This window comes from Anabrus simplex, chromosome 2 (genome assembly GCF_040414725.1).
Source record: "Anabrus simplex isolate iqAnaSimp1 chromosome 2, ASM4041472v1, whole genome shotgun sequence".
NCBI classification, from domain to species: Eukaryota; Metazoa; Arthropoda; class Insecta; order Orthoptera; family Tettigoniidae; genus Anabrus; species Anabrus simplex.
This window is the reverse complement of record NC_090266.1, coordinates 42,138,824-42,156,739: the sequence shown is the minus strand read 5'-3', so window position 1 is coordinate 42,156,739 and position 17,916 is coordinate 42,138,824. Positions and strand designations below refer to the sequence as shown.

The 17,916-nt window shown below is 40.1% G+C and overlaps 1 protein-coding gene across 1 annotated transcript in view; it reads left to right on the top strand.

The window, feature by feature from the left end:
- Positions 1–17,916, top strand: part of LOC136864939 (ubiquitin carboxyl-terminal hydrolase 22-like) — a 168,797-nt gene that overhangs the window by 113,910 nt on the left and 36,971 nt on the right. The window contains exon 7 of the mRNA XM_068226463.1: positions 3,962–4,119. Within this exon, the coding sequence (XP_068082564.1) occupies positions 3,962–4,119 (158 nt within the window). The remainder of the gene's footprint in view (positions 1–3,961; positions 4,120–17,916) is intronic.

The following is a 17,916-nucleotide window of genomic DNA, read 5'->3' as shown; positions in this document are numbered from 1 at the left end:
CAATTTAAACAGAACTGATGACTGAAAAGGTGATAAGTTGAATGAGATTATGGGTGGGCTCCTTGAAGTTTGTTTGTTAATGTGATTCATTTTCTTGGTTTCATTCTTTCTATACTTTATGATGATTAGTTTCATGTTCCTTCAATATCTGGTATTGTTTTCTGGTTTTGGGGCTCCTTTTAGTGGTTTATACATAAGTATTTAATATTTGCATTGGCATTTAAGCTACATTTACTGCGTTACGTTACTAATAGAGGTTATGGTAGTCTATAGAATCTCTATACAATCTCCATGGTGACAGTACATGTGCATGTGTACAAAATGTAACCTAATGTATTATATGAAACCAATAGGAGAAGAGAGAATTTATCAAATCAACTTAGGGCCATGATGTAGAATCAGTCTAAGTTGTGTGAAATGAACTCAGCACAGGGATATTTATGGATCTGGAAATACATAACACTTACGGTAGTTGAAAGTCAATCAGTCAAAATGTAACATTATTAACATCAAGAATGGTAAACGTAAGGTCTAGTTGATTGAGTGACTCCAACTTTACAATACAATACAATATTCTCTTTTATTTTATTTTAAGAAAAGGGACATGTTTCGTCTCTTCTGTTGTGAGACATCTTCAGCCTAAGCTATTATGGTAAAAGCACATGATAATCTTAATATTAAAAACAATGACATATATCAAAATGTTGAACAGTCAAAATAACTCAATCTGTCACATTTAAAACACCGATTTTTAAAAACACAGTTTGTATAAGCCTTAAAAACAATTATTTAGATAGTAAAAGTCCCATTGAGTTTTAATGTAAAAAAATGAATTGAAAAAATGGTCATAGTGTGTACATTAAAACTCAATGGGACTTTTACTATCCAAATAATTTTTTTAAGACTTACATGAACTTTGCTTTTAAAAATCCATGTTTTAAATGTGACAGATTGAGTCACCTTGACTCTTCAACATTTTAATATATGTTATTGTTTTTAGTATTAAGATTATCATGTGTTTTTACCTTAATAGCTTAGGCTGAAGTTGTCTCACTATAGAAGAGATGAAACATGTCCCTTTTCTTAAAATAAAATTAAAAGAGAATATTATGTTGTATTATAAAGGTGGAGTCACTCAATCAATTAGACTTGTGGCCGACAATACCGATTTACTATGAAATTTATTGCTTGTGGTATCAGGAATGGTGCTCTTACGAAAGGTTCTCTCACCTTACTTTATGGAGATTCCATTGTATCCTTGTCAAGTATCAAGTATCTGTGTCAAGTATCATTAGAGCTGTCCGGGAAGTTAATTTACAACCGTTGTATCCAAATTATTGGGCCATGAGAGGCTCATATCGAGGTTTGAGTCTCAGTGAAGGCCAGATCAAGACATTTTATCAGAAATAGAAGGCTGTAAACCAAGCGCTTTGGCCATGCGGTTAGCAGTACGCAGCTCTAACCTTATATTAGGGAGATAGAGGGTTCAAACCCCACAGTTGGCAGCTTTGAAATGGTTTTCCGGGGCTTCCCAATTTCATATCACACAAATGCTGGGGCTGTACCTTAGGCTGCGCATACCTCCTTCCCACTCCTAGCCCCCTTTCTATCCCATTGTTGGCATAAGACCTATCGGTGTCATAAGAGGAAAAAAGATTTTTAAAAATTCGATGTTTCTAGTGCACAGTTTAAAACTAAAGTACATTTTAGTGAGAGGTTTGGAACTTGTTTTTTAAATCTGGATGTTTGTCAAACTGTGTATCTAATTTACTCTGTTGAATAAATAGAATGTCTTTCAGATGTTGGTCACTCTAGCTACATTTGTATTGATTTCGTGAACTTCAAAAAGCTAAAGGTTTGCCGATGCCTGTAGCTAGTCAAAAAAAAAAAAAGAAATTCTGTGAAAAGTCTCTGAACTTGAGGTAATTTTCCTCTGGAAGATATTGGTTAAACTGAACAAAGCTTACTTCTTAGAATGTGCATCAACTATAAGTCAGGAAACCTGTAAGAGAACTGTTTCTTCAGGCCACCAAGGATTTTCATTGTAAGCAAGAGCTGAAATTGTAAATCGTGTTCACCATTCATTGGTTGGCAATTGCCAAGGTGATTAAAATCTTATTTAGGAATGTATTGTTCAAACATTTTGCACAAGCATGAGCCTGAATAAACTCTTCCACAAGCTTGATGTGGCCTACAGGCGACCCTTTGATTTACAGCACCACATTGCCAAGAGATTGTTGCAAATAGAGGATGATCGTTAACACAGAAGTTGGAATTTGCATAGTGAAAGTAGAATGTCTTTAACCAACTTGGAAATTCCTTGTACAGTCCGGATACCTGCTAAGGAAACATCTCAAGTGACGAGCCTTTTCAATAACGGTATACAGGTAATTTTTTTCGAGCAATAGACATTCGTTGGAATGGACATCTGCGATCAAGATGTGCTGTAACACTGCTGCAGTCTGTTATAAAAGAACTCCTACTAATAATCATTGCCATTTCCCAAGGTGAGAAGAGATTGAAATGTTGGGCTTTGTTCTGGGTTACTGTTCTAAAAGCAAATAGATGTAGAACCCTTGGTATCATAGGTTCGGTATTGTATGACAACATTAAAAAAGGAGAAATTGGAAATCTGTTAAGAAATTCATTGCTTGGCAGAGATAAACTAACTGATATTCTTTGGGTTTATGCTGTGTAATGAACTATATAAACACTCTCAATGCGTTTCAAAAGGAAACTTGGCTTTCTTCATCAGGAGAAAACGAAAAATTAAATATAAGAGAAAACAAAAAAGAACTTAAAAATGGTGCCCTATGATGTAAATTGGACGGCATTTTAGCCAAATGCTAGCACAACGAATGGCAACAGTAAAGCATCATTTTCTGATGGTTCTGATAATAGGCAGCAATGATTCACTGAAGTTGTAGCCTGTATCATGGTTGAAATCTGCTATAGGGCGGTTACCCTTGGTCGACCTGGTACTGGCCTCCGACTAACATCTCCTGTGTCTCGAAATCATCTCCAAAGTCTGGAAATGACACTTTGTGGCACAATACGGCGACTTTGGTATGTGTCTGGCCTGCTTCCAGGCGGCCGAGTATTCTACCTTGCAAAACAGGGTCCAAATGGCGTCATTATGCCATTATGTTGTCACGTTCACCACGAGTAAAAATCTGCACACTGTAACAGGGCAAACATGACTGAGGGAATATGGAGCACAGGCACTGGCTGTGTTTACCTTGTGGTCACGCCACTAGTCAAAGCAGGGAACACTCCTTTGCTATACAGAGCAAACATGTAAGGTTGGTAGATGCATATGTCATATGATATGCTGTATATTTCCTGTTGCCTTGCTTACTCGTAACTTATGCTTAACTTTTGGACACTAGTGTAATTGCTAACTTAAAATTTGGTCTGTGTAATCAAACAAATTATATATGTGAGAGAAAAAAGGGAATTGAATTACAGCTCATAACTCTGCTATGTATATTCCCTTTGTCTTGAAATTTCTTTACCTTATTCTTTGAGAGATTATAAGTCATTTGACTAGTCAATTAGAATTAGTATTGTTCCTTGTATTCTTTACACACTCATGTTGTGTTGTATTCTGTTTTGTGGAACATCTTCAGTATCATAAATATTTCCTTAAATAGCAGATATAATAGACAAAATAGAGGTTAAGTTACTTTAAAATATTATATGTTAATTGTTTGTTCCTGTAGAGTAAGAAATACCGTACTGTATTTTAGATTTTTGTACTTCAGATTTGTTGTTCATTTATTGCTGTTTAGGTTTTCCACTTATATTTTGTTATGATCTTAAAATGTTCTCAGAATATTTGTAGAGGTTTGAACCTCCTTAATTATTTACTATACATTCCTGTCAGCAAGTTGTATTTTGATTTTATTTGTCTTTGAGCAAAGGGTACTGAGTTAATGATTCTCTTTGCTATTCCTTTCAGAGATTTGAGCATTCCAATCGTTTCCACAAGAAGATTTCTACATTCATTGCATTCCCAGAACATTTAGATATGACTCCGTTCATGTCTCATGGTCACAATCATAACAGTGACAACAACGGACAATGCACCAGTTCATCATCGCTTAATTCGGATAACAGGTGGGTCTCAGAAGTTAGCCTTTTGTATACATTTTCACGTACCATGAACGATGTGCTTCAACTGCATTCAAATGTCTAACCTTGAAATCATTACATAGATGTCATTGCCTCCAAAATCTACCTTTACTCCTCTACTCATCTCTCTTTATATAACTATAATTTTGACTGTACGTGTCATATTTTTGCCATATACTTCATTTTAATCTCAAATTAGATCTATAAAAGTTGCAAATGGGTTCAGTTCAATATTAGTCTGCCTGTTTGTTCCTTTGTAGCAACATCACGAAAAAGCAGTTAAAACAGAATTATTGCATTTTTCACAAATTGCCTACAGTCTCTGGAAATGTTCGTTCTATCTAAAAATTCTTCATAAAGAAAGTTACAGAAACTACAGATTCTTTTTATTGCAAATCCTTTGAGAGTCAGGTTTTCAAAGCACTATCACCCCACAATATAGGTTTTCACTTTACAAAGGAAATTAAATACCTTGTAATTTAGGTTTTTGCACACTTCTAAATAAATCCCATTATAAATTACTGTAGAGGCACATAGTACAGTACATATATTTTTTAAATGCACACCCTGTGGGTGGGGGACACAGATGAAGAATACACCCACAGTATCCCCTGCCTGTCGTATGAGGTGACTAAAAGGGGCCCCAGGGGTTCTCAACTTGGGAGCATGGTTTGGGAACCATGGGGCCCTTAACTGAGTCCTGGCATTGATTAAACTTACTTGTGCCATGTTCCTCACTTTCATCTACCCTGTCCAACCTCCCTTAGTCAACTCTGGTTCTTTTCTGACCCCGATGGTATTAGAGCATTCGAGGCCTAGGGAGTCTTTGATTTTCACGCCCTTCATGGCCCTTGATTTTCTTCGTCTGTTACTTCATTTTTCGAATTGATGGCTCCATTCTTTTCTTCTTTTTACTCTCTGTCTACCCCCTGTGGGTGGTGGACGCAGATGAAGAATACACCCACGGTATCCGCTGCCTGTCGTAAGAGGTGACTAAAGGGAGCAACCAAGGGATAATTGTATTAGAACAATGAAACTACTTGTGATTAGTACCATCACGTGGGGAACATCGTGGGTCTCCTTTACTTGTGAGTTGTACCACTATGTTAGGTACACAATAGGTTTGTGGTTAGTAGCAGCAGAGAGTGGTTTACTGTGTAGGCTTCCTACACCCGTGATTAGTACCATTCTGAGAAATACCATGGGTCTGGGAGTTGCCTGTGATTAGTACCACTATATGAGCGACACCGTGGGTCTGCATGGCCTGTGATTAGTACCCACTATATGAGGAACACCACGGGAATACCAACGCCCGTGATTAGTACACCTAGGTGAGGAACACCATGAGTTTGCGTTGCCTATGTGTGGCGCCATTATGTGAGAAACACCATAGGTCTGCATTACCCCTTTGACATACAATACTTGTGAGTAGTACCATAATGTGTAGAACACCGTGAGTAGTACCATAACATGTAGAACACCATTAGTCTACGCTACTTTTCATTAGTACTGCAAAATGACAAATACCATGGTTCTACTTTACTAGCGATAAGTACCACTATGAGGGACCGTCAACCTAGATTTTGGACCCCTTTAGACAATAAGCATCCTCGATTCAGGATTGTGCTTTAGAAGCAGTCCCTTGGTCAGTAATACTATTGTTTATGATAGTTTCTGTGTCGGATCCACTGATTGTTTTAAATTGGTATCCATCCATTCATTCTTTATCACATTTTTATTCTTGTCAGTAGATGATTTTGAACTTTTAAATTGTCATTACATTTTGTACCATTAGGGGCCAATGACCTAGATGTTAGGTCCCTTTAAACAACAAGCATCATCATCACCTTTTTTAAATGGCACAATTGTACATACGTACGTACAGAAATATAAATGTATTTAGAGAATGAACACTTCCCCCATATACCTCTTTTTTTTCTTTCTGTTAGTTGCTTTACATTGCACCAACACAGATAGGTCTTATGGCGACGGAGAGAGAGGAAGGGCTCGGAGTGGGAAGGAAGTGGCCGTGGCCTTAATTAAGGTACAGCCCAAACATTTGCCTGGTGTGAAAATGGGAAAACACAGAAAACCATCTTCAGGGCTGCCGACACTGTGGTTCGAACCCACCATCTCCCGGATGCAAGCTCGCAGCTGAGCGCTCCTAACCGCACGGCCAATTTGCCCGGTGATAAAATATACTGATTACATTAATAACTGTATAGATGATGCCTCATTATTGACAGCACACCTTTATAGGCTTTGAGAACCACACAAATCTTGAGCAAAATTATTTGAACAACTTGGGTACTGCTCCTCTTGCACCGATCATGAGGCCTATCACGTCAGTGTTTTCCAGTCCTTATTCACGTTGCTAGTTGGCTCATAAATTTTCTTTTCACACAATGTTTATAGTTAATATAGTTTTGTAAGGTATTCCTGAAAATAAAGAGCTAGATACAATTCATTGTTCTAGTATTTGTACCGGTAAATGGTCCTCCTGGTTCTTCTTTGGGGTTGATTTAATTGAGTTTGTAATCTTGAGGTCAGGAACTGTTATTATTGAAATTAAAGAACTGTAGAATTGATTTATAATGATTACAGAGCATGAGGCACTAAAATATAGGAGTGTGGATGAACCAGTATTGTTATTTTTCTGTGTCATGTTTGTTTACACAAACCCTTGGTATTATAATACGTGAAAGTACACTCCGACTGTAAGGGAAATTCCTGGATAATTATTTTTCATGAACTGTGCGTGATATAAGTTGTCCCCAGTAGTAGGGCAAAGCGGATTCTAAGTACATGGTGTCAGCACCTTTTTGCTGCGTCAGCACCCGAGGTCATTGACACCTAGTATAGTAGAAGGACTAGGCCGATTTGCGGATTTTACGTAAGAGACCGAGCCTAACCTCACAGTTGCCATCTTGAGGGGCCTAACCTCACTTTAACGGCTAGTTGCCCTTCCCGACGCCTAAGAGAGAGAGCCTAACCACACATCCGCCATCTTGAAGGGACTACCCTTAGTTTTACAGCAAGATGCCCTTCCCGACGCCAATTGCACAAGATTGCGGCTGTAGACAGCCCCTTATGAGATGGCTCAGGGGCACTTGCGCAAGATGGCGGCTATACATAGGCTCTTATGGAGAAAGGTGTCGGCTATGTGCGATTGTGCAGGATGGTGGCTATAGATAGGCTCTTATGGAGAAAGATGACGGCCATGGGCGATTGCGCAAGATGGCGGCTATACATAGGCTCTTATAGAGAAGGATTCCGGCTATGTGCTATTGCACAAGATGGCTGCTATATATGGGCTCTTATGGAGAAAGATGACGGCCATGAGCAATTGCGCAAGATGGTAGCTATACTTATTCTCTTATAGAGAACGCTGCAATCCATGGGCGATTGCACAAGATGGCGGCTGTGGCTCTTATAGAGAAAGATGCCGCAATGGGCTATTGTACAAGATGGCAGCTATGCATGTGCACTTATAGAGAAAGATGACGGCCATAGGTGATTGCGCAAGATGGTGGCTATATATAAGCTTATATGGAGAATGCCAGCTTAGAGGCTACTGTGCAAGATGCCGGCTATACATAAGCTATTAGGAGACGGCTTAAGGGCGCTTGCGCAAGATAGTGGCTATACACTGGCTCTTATGGAGAAAGCTAGCCCAGGGGCTACTGCACAAGATGGCAGCTATACATAGACTCTTATGGCCTCTTCTTCCTCCAAAGGGACACAGCTGCTCTCCTCCTCTTCCTCCTCCTCATCTGTATCAGAAAAGGGCAAAAAGGACACCTCCTCTGTATCTGCAGGGCAAAAGGGCTAAGGGCTTCCCTTCCTGGAAAAAGGGCAAAAGGGCTCCTCCTTATTCTTGGGGCAAAAGGGCACTGCTTCCTAGCAAAAGGGCAAAAGGACTTCTCTTCCTGGCAAAAGTGTAAAAGGGCTCCTCTTTATCTGTATGGCAAAAGAGCTTTTCCTTCTGGCAAAAGGGCAAAAGGGCTCCTCTTCCTCACAAAAGGGCTCCTCCTCCTGGCAAAAGGGCTCCTCGTTTCAAAAGGGCAAAAGGACTCCTTCTTACAGTTACTGACGTTAGCTCAATCCCTCCTCTTACGGACAGATGCTTTCCTGAATTGAATGTTACATTACAAACAAATATACTTACGTTATGGAGCATTGTCCTCGTTGCTTAAGTTTTTCGATTGAGGAAGAAGCGGTAGGAGGAGGAGGCGGTAAGGAGAAGGTAATAATTTGTTTTCAGCATACAAAAATATTGTAGGATAAGCAAATGCTGTGTCTGACAAGACAAAACAGGATCAATCTAGTTACAGAATGCAATTGCAAAAATATGGAGTAGACATGCTGTATGTCTTTATCCGACAAGACAAAACATGTTGACTATTAAACAGAAAACTTTTTTCGCTACTGTGCTATATGTTTCTATTTATCAAGACAAGTTACAATTAGCACACACTAGAATTGATTGTAGAACAATACAAAACATGTTAGCTATTAGTGTTTAGAACAGAAAAACATATAACGCAAATCGTTACAAGATTAATCTCTCAGTTGATACAATCACACTCCTGTGCAATCACGCACATGCATGGAATTGCAAATGTTGTATATCTCCGTCCAACATACTTCTTCTTATGATATAGGTGTTGATTCCCATAGGGAATCTGAAATATCTGTCCCAAATGAGTAAATTTATAATACCAACATAAATTGTCCATTATTGGACATCATAAATATTCCAACTAACTCACTCCTGGTTGCCAGCATTTTGCCAGCATGTGCTGAGTTGGGCTCATCAGTTGGTACTTAGCAGTGGCCTCCACGGTATGCACTAGCCATGCGTCTTTGTGGCAGCGAGATTAGTGATGTTCTGTTGTTTAAAATTCTGTGCCCACATGGTTAAAGATGGCAGCTATTATTTTGACTGGTGTCAAAAAAGCACATGGATTTTAAATTCCATGTGATGACGTGCATAAGGTGGCAGCAATGAGGTTTAGTGTCGTGATGATGGCAGCAGTGAGGTTAGCGATGCTCTATTGTCCTTAAAAGTGAGGTTGCCCTTTGCCCCATGGAGAAGTAGGAGTTCTCTTGCCCTTTTGCAGGAAGAGGAGCCCTTATGCCCTTTTGCCCTACAGATGAGGAGGAGGTGTCCTTTTTGCCTATTTGCCCTTCTGCTAGGAGGTGCCCTTTTGCCATTTTGCTATAAGGATGGGGAGGATGAAGGGGAAGAGAGAGGCTGTGTCCCTTCAGAGGGGGAAGAGGCCATAAGAGCCTATGTATAGCCGCCATCTTGTGCAGTAGCCCCTGGGCTAGCTTTCTCCATAAGAGCCAGTGTATAGCCGTTACCTTGCGCAAGTGCCCTTAAGCCGTCTCCTAAGAGCTTATGTATAGCTGCCATCTTGCACAGTAACCTCTACCTAGGTTCTAGGATTTACTCTCATAAGAGCCTGTGTATAACTGCCACCTTGCGCAGTAGCCCCTAAGCTAGTTTTATCCATATAAGTCTGTGTATAGCCGCCATCTTGCGCAAGCGTCCATGGCCATCATCTTTCTCCATAAGATCCATGTATAGCCGCCATCTTATGCAGTCGCCCATGGCCAGCATCTTTCTCCATAGGAGTATATGTGTAGCCGCCATATTGCGCAAGCGCCCTAAAGCTGTCTCATAACAGCCTATATATAGCGGCCATCTTCCACAGTAGCCTCTAAGCTAGCTTTCTCCAAATAATTCTGTGTATTACCGCCATCTTGTGCAATCGCCCATGGCCGGCATCTTTCTCCATAAGAGCCTACGTATAGCCGCCATCTTGTGCAATCACCCATGGGTGGCATCTTTCTCTATAAGAGCCCATGTATAGCCGCCTTCTTGGGCAGTCGCACATGACAGGCATCTTTCTCCATAAGAGCCTATGTATAGCTGCCATCTTGCGCAAGCGCCCCTAGGCCGTCTTATAAGGAGCTGTGTATAGCCACCATCTTGTGCAATTGGCGTCAGGAACGGCATCTTGCTGTAAAACTAAGGATAGACCCTTCACGATGGTTGATGTGAGGTTAGGCTCATTCTCTTAGGCATTGGGAAAGACAACTAGCCACTAAAGTGAGGTTAGGCCCCTCAAGATGACGACTGTGAGGTTAGGATCGCTCTCTTAAGTAAAATCTGCAAATCGGCCTAGTCCTTCTACTATACTAGGGGTCAATGACCTCAGGTCAGGGCCTCAGGATCAGAATCCGCCTAGGTACACTACTAGGGGGTCAATAACTTTGGTGCTGATGCAGCAAAAAGTGCTGAGGCCATGTGTTTTAGAAACCGCTTTGCCCTACTACTGTGTCCCTCTTTGCAGATGGTGGTGTAATTCTTCTTTGTCACTATCACTTACTCCTTCACACTTGATTACGATATTTTCGGGAAGGATATCGTCATTACAAGATATTAGAATCATTCTGTATTGGCGGTTTTCACTTAACAAATCAAAAAATTGAATTGAACTAGGAGGATACATTTAATTTTTTGCTTTGTAAAGGATATCATCATCAACTTATTCATCAATGCAAGCAAAATCAGAACCTCAAGTCCATATTTCGTCAACATTTCAAACACTTCTTCACTATCTGGTGCTACTTCAGCACGACTGAGATCAGCAATGTTCGTCAGCTAGTAGTTGATTCCCAAAAATGGTAGATATTCACATATAATAAGCTTACAACACTTTCCATGAGAATACATACAAGCCCAAACATCAGTAATGGAGCAAATACATGTCAGATACTGTATGTTTTTGAATCATTGCTAAGCGACATACAGAAGCAAATACATGACACTCGGAATTTAGACATTCGGTAAATTGTATCTGGCTGTAAGTAGCTCTTTGGTTACGATGCAGTATATTGCGCCATGACTCATCGGGTTAACCTACAGCCTATGACAATAGAGAGATTCATGAATTTAGATACATACATACATTATCATTTAAGACAGCGTTCAGTTTGCAAGCATCTGTGAATTTGCTAAACTTAGCCACAATATTCTGTTTGCAACTAGTGCTGTGGTGTCATTTAGTTCTATACCTCTCATCTTCAAATTGTTAAAAACTGAGTCTAACCATTGTAGTCTTGGTCTCCCTCTACTTCTCTTACTCTCCATAACAGAGTCCATTACTCTCCTAGGTAACCTATCCTACTCATTTCACTTGGCATGACCCCATCACGAAAGGTGATTTATGTTTACAGCTTCACCCATTGAGTTCATTCCTAACTTAGCCTTTATCTCCTCATTCCAAGTACCCTCCTGCCATTGTTCCCACCTGCTTGTACCAGCAATCATTCTCGCTACTTTCATGTCTGTTACTTCTAACTTATGAATATGCCATCCTGAGTCCACCCAGCTTCCACTCCCATAAAGCAAAGTTGGTCTGAAAACAGACCTATGTAAAGATGGTTTCGTCTGGAAGCTGACTTCCTTCTTACAGAAAACTGTTGATCGAAACTGCAAGCTCACTGCATTCGCTTTACTTCACCTTGTCTCAGTCTCACATACCATACTACCATCCTGGGAGAACACGCATCCCAAATACTTGAAATTATCTTGTCTAACCCCTGTAAGTACCCTGACCCAAGAACCCATTCTACCATCAATCTTCACTGCAGCCCAATTGTCAACATAAATGCCTTTGATTGATTTTACTAATCTACCCTTAATCCCATTGTCGCCCAGTAGGGTGAACACCTCTTCCCTCGGTACCCTGTCATATGCTTTCTCTAGATCTATGAAACATAAACACAACTGTCTATTCCTCTCGTAACATTTTTCAGTTACCTGGCATGTACTGAAAATCTTATCCTGAAAGCCCCTCTGTGGTCTGAAACCACACAGGTTTTTATCCAACTTCCTCTCAACCACCGATCACACCCTCCCTTCCGAGATGCCAGTGAATACTTTGCCTGGTATACTAATCAGTGAAATACCTCGATAGTTGTTGCAATCCTTCCTATTCCCTTGCTTATAGAGGGTTGCAATTACTGTTTTGTCCAATCTGAAGGTACCGTATCAATACTAATCTTACTACTCTGTGAAGCCCTTTCATCCCTGCCTTCCCTTTATGCTTCACCATTTCAGGTCTAATTTCATCTATAGCTGCTACTGTATGACATTGGAGTTTATTTACAATCCTTTCCACTTCTTCAAGCATAATTTCACCAACATTATTTTCCTCCTCCCCATGAGCTTGGTCGATCGTGACACCACCAGGAGAGATTTCCTTTTACGTTGAGAAGATTTTCAAAATATTCCCTGCTCCTGTCCAGTGAATCCCTAGGGCCTATTATGAGTTCGCCTGAATTACCCGAAACAGTGTTCATGCCCCTTTTCCCTCCCTTCCTAAGATTCTTTATTACTGTCCAGAAAGGTTTCCCTACTTCTTGACCTAGCTTTCGCAGGTTATTACCAAAATCTTCCCACAACTTCTGTTTGGATTCAGAAACTATTTGTTTCACTCTGTTTCTTTCATCTATGTACAATTCCCTGTCTGCATCAGCCCTTGTTTGTAACTATTTCTGATAAGCCTTCCTTTTACATTTACAAGCTGCTCTCACCTAATCATTCCACCAAGATGTTTGCTTTTCCTTATCTATACAAACAGTTGTTCCTAGGCATTCACTTGCTGTTTCTACTACAGTATCCCTGTATGCCACCCATTCTCTTTCTATATCCAGAACATGCTTAATGTCCACTCTTCAACACTTCTCACTAATCATATCCATGTTCTTCTGTCTAATTTCCTTGTCCTGGTGATTTTCTATCCTTACTCGTTTGCTGGCAGATTTCACTTTCTTTGTCCTAGGCCTAGAGATACTTAGTTTACTACAGATCAGATAGTGGTCTGTACCTTTGAAAAATATCCAAAATACCTGCACATTCCTAATAGATTTCCTGAATTCTAAGTCAGTTTAGATATAGTCTATTATGGATCTGGTACCCTTCCCTACACTACCATAGCCTTATGCTGGAAGATTGTATTCGTAACTGCTAAACCCATACTAGCACAGAAGTTCAGGAAACACTTTCCATTCCTATTAGCTTCCACATCTTCTTCACATTTACCAATCACCCTTTCGTATCCTTCAGTTCATATTTCCAACTCTCTCATTGAAATCGCTTATTAGCACTATCCTATCCTTGCTGTTGACCCTGACCACGGTGTCACTGAATGCTTCATAAAACTTGCCAATTTCATCCTGTTCTGCACCCTCATATGGTGAATACACTGAAAGAATTGTAAGCAGAGAGATGGATATTCCGCCTGGTCAGTAGCTAATATAGTTACAATTCGTGTTTTATTTTCCACCTAATTCAATGAATAAAGATGTTTATTGTCTCTAGAAGGACATTTTATTACAATACAGACACTAACAGGGACATGTTTCGCTCATTATATTGAGCATATTCAGCCTTTTTAAACAATTATCTCAAGGTTGAGTCTTTACATTGAACCTTCTTATAATTAATTTGTTCATTAAAATTGTTTTATATCCATAAAATATTATGACAGAATAACACATAATTCCTCCTCTATGAACCATGTGACCTTGCCGCGGTGGGGAGGCTTGCATGTCCCAATGACGCAGATAGCCGAGCCGCAGGTGCAACCATATCGGATGGGTATCTGTTGAGAGACCAGACTAACGAATGGTTCATCGAAAGGGGGGTAGCAGCCTTTCGGAAGTTGCAAGGGCGGCAGTCTGGATGATTGACTGATACGGCCTTGTAATAATTCTCAACATGGCTTAGCTGTGTTGATACTGCTACACAGCTGAAAGCAACGGGAAACTACAGCCGTAACTAACTCCCGAGGACATGCAACTCTCTCTGTATGAATGATGTACTGATGATGGCTTCCTCCCGGGTAATATATTCCGGAGGTAAACTAGTCCCCCATTCGGATCTCCGGGTGGGGACTACACGAGAGGGGGTGATCATCAGGAAGATGGTTACTGACATTCTGCGAGTCGGAGAGTGGAATGTTAGAAGTTTGAATTGTTGTGGTAGGTTAGAGAATCTGAAAATGGAGATGGATAGACTAAGATGTAGTTGGTATAAGTGAGTACGGTGGCAGGAAGAACAAGATTTTTGGTCAGGTGACTACCGAATTATCAACACGAAATCAAACAAGGGAAATGCAAGAGTTGGTTTAATAATGAATAAGAAAATAGGGCAGCGGTTAAGCTACTACGACCAGCATAGTGAAAGAATTATTGTCGTCAAGATAGACACCAAACCAATGCCCACCACAATAGTGCAGGTTTATATGCCTACTAATTCAGCAGATGACGAGGAAATCGAAAGAATATATGAAGAGATTGAAGATTTAATACAATATGTAAAAGGTGACGAGAATCTAATTGTGATGGGAGACTGGAATGCAGTGGTAGGCCAAGGAGGATAAGGTAATACAGTAGGAGAATTCGGATTGGGACAAAGGAACGAAAGGGGAACTCGGCTGGTTGAATTCTGCACTGATCATAATTTAGTCCTTGCCAATACTTGGTTCAAACACCACAAACGACGGCTGTATACGTGGACGAGACCTGGAGACACTGGAAGATATCAAATAGACTTCATTATGATTAGGCAGAGATTCAGAAACCAGTTGTTGGATTGCAAAACTTTCCCAGGAGCAGATGTGGACTCTGACCACAACTTGTTGATCATGAAATGCCATCTGAAGTTGAAGAAATTGAAGAAAGGAAAGAATGCAAAAAGATGGGATCTAGGCAATTTGAAAGAAAAGAGTGTGGGGATTGTTTTAAGGGACATGTGGCACAAGGGCTAAATGAAAAGGCTGAAGGAAACACAATAGAGGAAGAGTGGCGGGATAGTCATTAGTCATTAAAAATGAAGTCAGTAGGGCTACTGAAGAGATGTTAGGAAGGAAGAAAAGATCAACTAAGAATCAGTGGATAACTCAGGAGAATGATTGATGAACGACGAAAACAAAAGAATGCTAGAAATGAAGAGGGCAGAAAAGAATACAGGCGATTAAAGAATCAAGTGGATAGAAAGTGCAAGGTAGCTAAGGAAGAATGGCTTAAGGAGAAGTGCAAGGATGTCAAAGGTTGTATGGTCCTGGGAAAGGTAGATGCTGCATCCAGGAAAATCAAGGAAACCTTTGGAGAAAAGGAAATCTAGGGGTATGAATATTAAGAGCTCAGATGGAAAGCCACTTCTAGGGAGAGACGACAAAGCAGAAAGATGGCAAGAACATATCCAACAGTTGTATCAAGGTAAAGATGTAGATAATTTGGTTCTGGAACAAGAAGCGGCTGTTGATGCTGATGAAATGGGAGACCCAATTTTGAGGTCAGAGTTTGACAGAGCTGTGAGAGATCTAAATAGGAACAGGGCACCTGGAATTGATGACATTCCTTCTGAATTACTGACTGCCTTAGGAGAAAGCAGCATGGCGAGATTATTCCATTTAGTGTGTAAGATGTATGAGACAGGAGAAGGTCCATCCGATTTTCGGCAGAATGTTGTTATACCTATTCCCAAGAAAGCCAGTGCTGACCGGTGTGAAAACTACCGCACCATTAATGAACGTAAGTTTTCGTGGCTCATTGTATTAACATAAAGAAATAAATGAACTGGATTAAAGCCACTATATATATATTTATTAATAATAAAGGCAAGCTTTCAGCCAAATTGCATTGGTCTTCATCAGGGTATGTGAAGTTTTGCCTCCGACAGTGAGCAAAGAAATTATCTGAAGGTACATGGAAGTCATGCCCGTACTATCCACGGCCTACCCCACTAACTGGACTCAAGGATCGTGGCACTGTGCAGTGGTGGTTGGGAGGGAATTTACTGATGCACCGCCCTCTGTCGACAGTTTGAGTGCGTCCCGCTGTGCCATGGTGGTGTTATGCATGTATTTCTGCAGTACAGGTCTCCATGTATTTGATAACTTGAAGCCGTCTTCCCTGTTGATGTTACGTGGCAGGTATAACTGACAGAATAGGGCGTATTCTTAAGAAGTACAATATAATTCCAGTTTTCACCGCAGACTGGAAGCTCAAATCCCTGTTTCGACCAGTCAAAGAGAAGCCACGTCTTGAAACACCGGGCGTATGTGAAATTCCATGTGGTTGTGGTTGTTCATATGTTGGCATGACAAAAAGGCTTGTTAGCACCAGGGTGAAAGAGCGCATCAGATCGGTAAAGAATGTCGCTCTTTCATCCTCCACGGAGAACGCTATAAGCCGGTCTGCCATAGCAGAACATTTCTACAGTACAGCCCATGAAATCCTCTTTGACCAGGCGAAGGTCATCGCGCCTGTAAAAGACTTCTGTGCTCGTCTTGTGAGGTAAGCCATAGAGATAAAGCTGCTAGTAGTTTCTTAGGTGTACTAGTTTTTTAAATATCATTTGAATGTATTGTATGTCTTCCCTGAAATGTTTTTTTATATGCCTTCCACTATGTGTTAGATATCTAGTATTGACTAAGGCTCAAGCCATCTTCTATGCTACTGTTCCATCAAATGACGTCCTATTCATCAAGTGAACTACACATGAGTTTATCATTATATTAGAGTTTTAGTCATTCATGAACATTTTTACAATAACTGTAAAATGTTTATCTCACCTACAATCAATATCAAACACATTTTAGGATAAATTTAACCTGTTACCTGACATAAATAATTAGATTTTGATAGTGACTGAAGATGCCTCACAGTAAGAGGCGAAACATGTCTCACATTTAAAAAATGTTTTAACTTAAATGCCAACATCTTGTATCGTATTGAATAGGTGGAAATAAATATTAAATATTTTCCTATATACATTTTATGACACTTTCAATATGGCCAAAAAATGAATTTCATCACTTGTAAACATACCACTTAATCGAGCAGCTCGTCTTCTTTCTCCCAAGTCTTCCCAGCCCAAACTTTGCAACATTTTTGTAACGCTACTCTTTTGTCGAAAATCACCCAGAACAAATCAAGCTGCTTTTCTTTGGATCTTTTCCAGTTCTTGAATCAATCCTGTTGAGGGTCCCATACAATGGAATCATACTCTAGTTAGGGTCTTACCAAAGACTTATATGCCCTCTCCTTTATATACTTACTACAACCCCTAAATACCCTCATAACCACGTGCAGGGATCTGTACCCTTATTAACAATCATATTTATGTGATTACCCCAATGAAGGTCTTTTCTTATATTAATACCTAGGTACTTACAATGATCCACAAAAGGAACTTTCACCCCATCAACACTGTAATTAAAACTGAGAGGACTTTTCCTATTTGTGAAACTAACAACCTGACTTTTAACCCTGTTTATCATCATACCATTGCCTGCCGTCCATCTCACAACACTACTGAGGTCACGTTGTAGTTGCTCACAATCTTGTAACTTATTTATTACTCTGTACAGAATAACATCATCTGCAAACAGCCTTATCTCTGATTCCACTTCTTTACACATATCATTGATATATATAAGAAAACATAAAGGTCCAATAATACTGCCTTGAGGAATTCCCCTCTTAATTGTTACAGGTTCAGATAAAGCTTCACCTACTCTAATTCTCTCAGTTCTATTTTCTAGAAATATAGCCAAACATTCAGTCACTCTTTTGTCGAGTCCAATAGCACTCAATTTTGCCAGTAGCCTCCAATGATCTACCCTATCAAATGCCTTAGATAGGTCAATCGCACTACAGTCAATTTGGCCACCTGAATCCAGGATATCTGCTATATCT